Here is a 6,237-nt window from a genome sequence, read left to right on the forward strand (position 1 = left end):
ATTATTATTATTATTATTATTATTATTATTATTATTATTATTATTATTATTATTATTATTATTATTATTATTATTATTATTATTATTATTATTATTATTATTATTATTATTATTATTATTATTATTATTATTATTATTATTATTATTATTATTATTATTATTATTATTACTATTATTATTACTATTATTATTACTATTATTATTACTATTATTATTACTATTATTATTACTATTATTATTATTATTATTATTATTATTATTATTATTATTATTATTATTATTATTATTATTATTATTATTATTATTATTATTATTATTATTATTATTATTATTATTATTATTATTATTATTATTATTATTATTATTATTATTATTATTATTATTATTATTATTATTATTATTATTATTATTATTATTATTATTATTATTATTATTATTATTATTATTATTATTATTATTATTATTATTATTATTATTATTATTATTATTATTATTATTATTATTATTATTATTATTATTATTATTATTATTATTATTATTATGATTATTATTATTATTATTATTATTATTATTATTATTATTATTATTATTATTATTATTATTATTATTATTATTATTATTATTATTATTATTATTATTATTATTATTATTATGATCATTATTATTATTATTATGATCATCATCATCATCATCATTATATCTGGACGAGTGGCTGTAAGATACATCAAGTTTCCAATTAAACTTCGAAACATGGGTGTGTTCACCAATTTTTCTTCACCTTCTTTGCTTAGTTTTAAGTCCGTGATCGATGCAAGGAGTTGACACTGGATTTGAGTTCTCCGTTTTGAACTTTTTCAAAATTTCTTTTGCATATTTTTCTTGATAAATAAAAATTCGTCATTTTGATTGTTTCACATTAATACCAAGAAAATGATGCAATTCTCCTTGATCGGTCATTTCAAACTCCATCATATTAGCTTTGAATTCCGCCAACATCTCAAAATCATCACCCGTATAGATTAAATCATCGACATAAAGACTCACCACCATAAAACTGCTGTTAGGATTCCTTTTGATGTAAAGAGTATGCTAAAAAAAACAACGATCAAAACCAAATTTAATGAAAATCATTAATTCGATCATACCATGCACGGGGTGATTGCTTCAAGCCATAGAGAGTTTTCTTGAGTTTGTACACCTTTTCTTCCTCACTTTTTTTAATAAATTCGGGAGGTTGCTCGAGATAAATTTCTTCTTGAAGAAACCCGTTCAAGAATGCTGATTTGACATCCATTTGATACAACTTCCAACCATTTTGAGCCGCAAGAGAGATAATTAAGCGAATTGTATCAAGTCTTGAGACGGGAGCAAATACCTCATTGAATTCTTCTCCTTCGTTTTGCTTGTATCCTTTTGCAACAAGCCTCGCCTTATATTTGTTAATGGAACCATCAACATTCGTTTTTGTTTTGAACACCCATTTCACACCAATAGAAGATTTGTGTGAAGGTAAAGGTGTGAGCTCCCAAGTTTCATTTTTTTCAATCGCCTTGATCTCTTCTTTCATCGCTTGATTCCACTTTTCTTCTTTAGAGCCTTCTTCAAAAGAGATTGGCTCCCCGGCAAAGAATGCAAAGAAAATAAGATTTGTTGCATTTACCTCCTCCGTTTCATCATAGATTTCTCTCGAACTCCTCATTTTTCTTGACGGGGGGGGGGGGGGGGGGGGGGGGGATGGTAAATTTTGTGGAGACTCATTTTCACCATCATTTGGTTGCATTGCTTGAGAATCGCGACTTATTACAATTTTTTTCGTTTGAGGATTGTCAAGCTTGTAAGCTTTTCACCTCTGACTATACCCAATGAAAATGCATTTTTCGGCTTTATCGTCGAGCTTGGTCCTCATAGCATTTGGAATATGTGAATATGCAAGACAATCAAATGTTTTAAGATAACTAATATTTGGCTTCTTACCATACCCACACCTTATTTTGAATAGAATTCTCCAAGCTCTTCGTCGGTGATCGGTTGATCAATAAACGGCACAAGCGGCCGCTTCAGGCCAGAACTCCGATGAAATATTTTTCCTTTTCAACATACACAGAACCATATCCATGATTGTTCGTTTTTTCACTCCGCCACGCCATTTTGTTGCGGTGTATACCGGGCCGCCAATTCATGTCTAATCTCATGGATTCGACAAAATTCTTCAAATAAAGAAGATAAATATTCTCCACCACGATCACTCCTCAATTTTTTTATTTTGAAACCGGAAAAAATCTCAACATGGATTTTAAAATCTTTGAAGCATGAAAGAGTTTCGGATTTTTCTTTCACAAAATAAGCCCAAACTTTTCTTGTAAAATCATCAATAAATAACAAGAAATACCGATTACCACCGAGAGAGGGAACTTGAAATGGTCCATAAAGGTCACTATGAATGAGCTCTAATGGTGACTTTAATTTTCAATTTGACTTGGAAGGAAATGGCACTCGGTACAGTGTTGCTTCCCCAATTGGCATTTTTCACAAATTTTGTCCATATCTTCAATGTTCGGCAATCCTTGAACAATTTTCTTGTTTGATAACTCCTACAAGATTTGGAAATTAAGATGTCCAAACCGGTCATGCCACAACTTTTAAACATCGTCCTTCACAGTGAAATGGCAAGATGCTTCAAAATTATCAAGTTTGCTCGGAAAATATTATTTCCGATCATACCGATATTTGCAATGTGTTGATCCTTCTTATTCAAAATGCAAGTGAAGTCGTCGAAAAACATGTTGAAACTTTTTCCCATCAAGTGACCAACACTTAGCAAATTACTTGCCAAGTTAGGTACATAGTAAACTTCGGACATTGTTTCGACTTTTTCGGATTTTGTTTTGAAGACAATTTTTCCAACACCTTCTAATGTGTAGGTGTATCCATCTCCAAGCGTACATGTCCCATGGCTAGATTCGACAAGATTTGAGAATAACTTTTTATTCCCCGTCATGTGCTTGCTCACACCACTATCCAAATACCAAGTATTTTCAAAGTTACCGTTGGATGCAATCAATAAAGTCTCCATATTTTGAACTTTATTTTCATGCAAATAACTAACTTCTTGCTTCTTTTTTTTTCTGGATATTTTTTCCAACAATCATTGATTTTGTGTCCCGATTTATGACAATAATGACACTCAACGTAAGGCCATGTACCTTTATATGATCCTCGGCATCGGCCTCTTCCTCTTTGAAAATAATTCGGAAAATATTTCTCCTCCTCTTTCGCCTTATCATTTGATTTGGCTTGTCCACGGTAATTGTTGTAAGAGTTTCTTCCTCCTCTTATTTGGCCACGACCTCGGCCACGTCCAAGAAACGAGCCACGGCCTCTCGTGAATGTAACTTGGGATTTTAATGCTTGATCCGGAGAAGAGATTTGAGGACTTCTTTGAAGAATCCTCGCTTCGTGGGCCTCCAATCGTCCGATTCTCCAACGTCATTGATGGAAGATCTTGTGACTCTTCGATAGCCACAACAACATGATCAAATTTCACCGGCAAGCTTCGCATAATTTTTTCAACAACCCTTTGGGTTTCCATGACTTCGCCATTTGTCGCCATTTGATTTACAAGAAGGTGATTCTTGTAAAATATTCAACAATTTTTTCGTTTTCTTTCATCTCCAATTTTTCGAATTCAACCCTCAAAGATTGCACACAAACCTTCTTTACTTTATTTTTTCCGGCATAGGTTGTTTGTAGAAGTTCCTATGCCTCCATGGAACTAGTCGCCTTGGTTAGTCTTTCATAGACAGGAACTTGGATGGCTTGATATATTTGGAAAAGAGATTTTCGTTCATTTTGTCTTTCGGTTCTCAAAGTTTGCCTTTGTGCATTCGTCAATTGATCCTCGTTTTCGGGAGTCTGAACACTGTCTTCAACAACGCTCCAAATGTCTTGAGATTGAAGACAAAGCTTCATTAGATTACTCGAATAATTGAATTTTTCTCCATTTAAACGAGGTATAAGAGAAGCAAGGTTGGTGGACATTTTTTAAGATGGCTCTGATGCCAACTTGTAAGCACCAGGATGGAATAAAAATGATTAATCCTGAATTTGGATTTTAGTGATTTTGTGAAGACTTGAAAAAATAATATTTTTGGGTAGAGAGACTTGTGTTTTGTGGATTGAAAAATTACTTCTCTTTTTGTTATTGTTTTTTTTTTATTTTTTTTTTGTCTTGCTTACAATCATCTCTAGCCCTCCATAATTATAGTGAGGAGTAATTAATCCTCTAATAAATTACGAGATGACTCTTAGACTAACAACTCTTCTAATTCTAATTTAATACATAGGAAAATCAAAAGACAACTGTCTAGATACAACTAGACAATGGTGCTTCAATTTCACATTTAGAGGGTGTATGGCTAAGCTTATAAGATGTTAAAAGAAGCTTATAAGATGTTTTAGAGCTTATAAGATCTTCTAAAGTGTTTGGTAATTTTTTAAAAAAAGATCTTAATTTTTTTTAAAATAAGCTGTTGGAGACCAAATAAGATTTTTTTAAATAAGTACATATACCCCACCTTTTTATTTAAGATCTTATAATCAGTAATATTAAGAAGTAAGTTCATTATCCAAACAGTCTAAAAATTAATCTTAAAAATAAGATATAACAGCTTATCAACTCTAAAAACATCATATCAGACGTAAGAGCTTATCAGTTGTTTAAAATAAGCTTAGCCAAACACCCTCTTATTCTAAGATTCAATCCCCACTTTTTCCAACATGAATGCCCACTTCTTCCAACATTGAATTGCCACTAATTCCATTTATTCCAACAATTTGGAAAGTATTCTTCATTTCGAATTCCAAAAATTATGATTTCTGATTTTTGTGATTTTTTGGATCATAATTGGAATACATATGAAATTGGGATTTCCGACCCGATCCAATTTTAATTTCCGAAAATTTGGATTTTTATTTTTTTTCCAAAAATTATACTTATAATATCAATTTTTTTATGGATATAATATCAAATATTATTATGTATTTTATATTTTAGGTTACTCAAAAATCGAAATTTTCACTGACCCTCATTAGGAGAGTTGGTACCTAGCCTTACCAATAGGGTAAAGGTCTAGGGTTCGAGTCCCCTCTCCCCTACTTCCCCTTGTAATGGACTTGAATTTACTCAAAAAAATTAAAAAAACAAAAGGAAAAAAAAAAATCGGAATTTTCTGAATTCCGCCTATTCTTATCCAAGATTTTTCGATTGTGGAACATTTTTTTTCATTTCAATTTCCCAAATTCCAATTCCCAAATTTTCTATTTTTTTAGAACGGGGTTGGAATCAGTTTTTCACTTCTGAAAAAATCATTTTTTTCCAAATCCGACTCGATCCATCCGATTTCCACACGTGGAAGCAATGTTACCAGAATATTCATGATTTATTATGTGTTGGAACCACGGCTGCACTTTGACGATTGATCACGAAACTTGAGGCTTGGACTCCATTTGTTATCTAATTTTATAGGTAACAAGTTGCTGCAATAAAAACCACGATAATATGGAGATAGGCAAGGTGAGGCGCGGACTAGGTCGCTTTCTTAAGACGAATTTCACGACCCCTTCTCTAATGAGGTGCAAAAAGGTTCCGATCGTGTCGCCTATGGGATACAACAGCCCAGCCTATCTCTCCGCTGTAACTTCACCGAAATTGCACGTTCGAGTGAAGTAGAGGCTTACACCCGACACACAACAAGAGCTCTAAATATATGTATATAGTATAGAAGAAAAGTGTTTCTTTTTCTCTTCACTCTCATTTTTCATTCAAAGCCACAATACCCCATTTATATAATATATAATATGGCCCCATAAAACCTCAATTGAATATAGAATTTATGGTGTTTTATGTAGGAGAATAATGACTTTGAAAGTTTCAAAATAGTGGTCTAATGACCCTCATAAAAGTGGTCAAAGTCATTATTATATTTTATAATAAAATATAATATTTTTATTAAAATAACCCAACAATCCCCCACTTATTTTAATAAAAATAAGAATATAAATATACTTGAGCTCTTGCGGAGTATTATGCATAATGAAAGTGAGCAATGCCTTGAAACCTTCACTTAGTACAATATGTTTCCCGTACTAGAATCAAAGTGGACTTAGCCTTGAAACAGTGAGCCTTGGGGCACGTAGAATCATTTGCACACATAATACTCTAAGTGTCCCGATCGAAGC

At 31.7% G+C, this 6,237-nt stretch overlaps 1 protein-coding gene across 1 annotated transcript; it reads right to left on the minus strand.

The window, feature by feature from the left end:
• Window positions 1-2,653: 2,653 nt before the first annotated feature.
• On the minus strand, window positions 2,654-3,073 carry LOC148767050 (uncharacterized). Its single transcript, XM_088825930.1, has one exon. The coding sequence runs from the start codon at window positions 3,071-3,073 to the stop codon at window positions 2,654-2,656; it is 420 nt and encodes a 139-aa protein (XP_088682056.1).
• Window positions 3,074-6,237: the final 3,164 nt, after the last annotated feature.

The sequence above is a fragment of the Erythranthe guttata genome, chromosome 11 (genome assembly GCF_056151865.1).
Source record: "Erythranthe guttata isolate IM_541 chromosome 11, IM_541, whole genome shotgun sequence".
NCBI lineage: Eukaryota > Viridiplantae > Streptophyta > Magnoliopsida > Lamiales > Phrymaceae > Erythranthe > Erythranthe guttata.

Bases quoted from the DNA above. Each gene is read 5' to 3' on its own strand.
- LOC148767050 (XM_088825930.1), bottom strand. From the start codon at position 3,073: ATGGAGACTTTATTGATTGCATCCAACGGTAACTTTGAAAATACTTGG.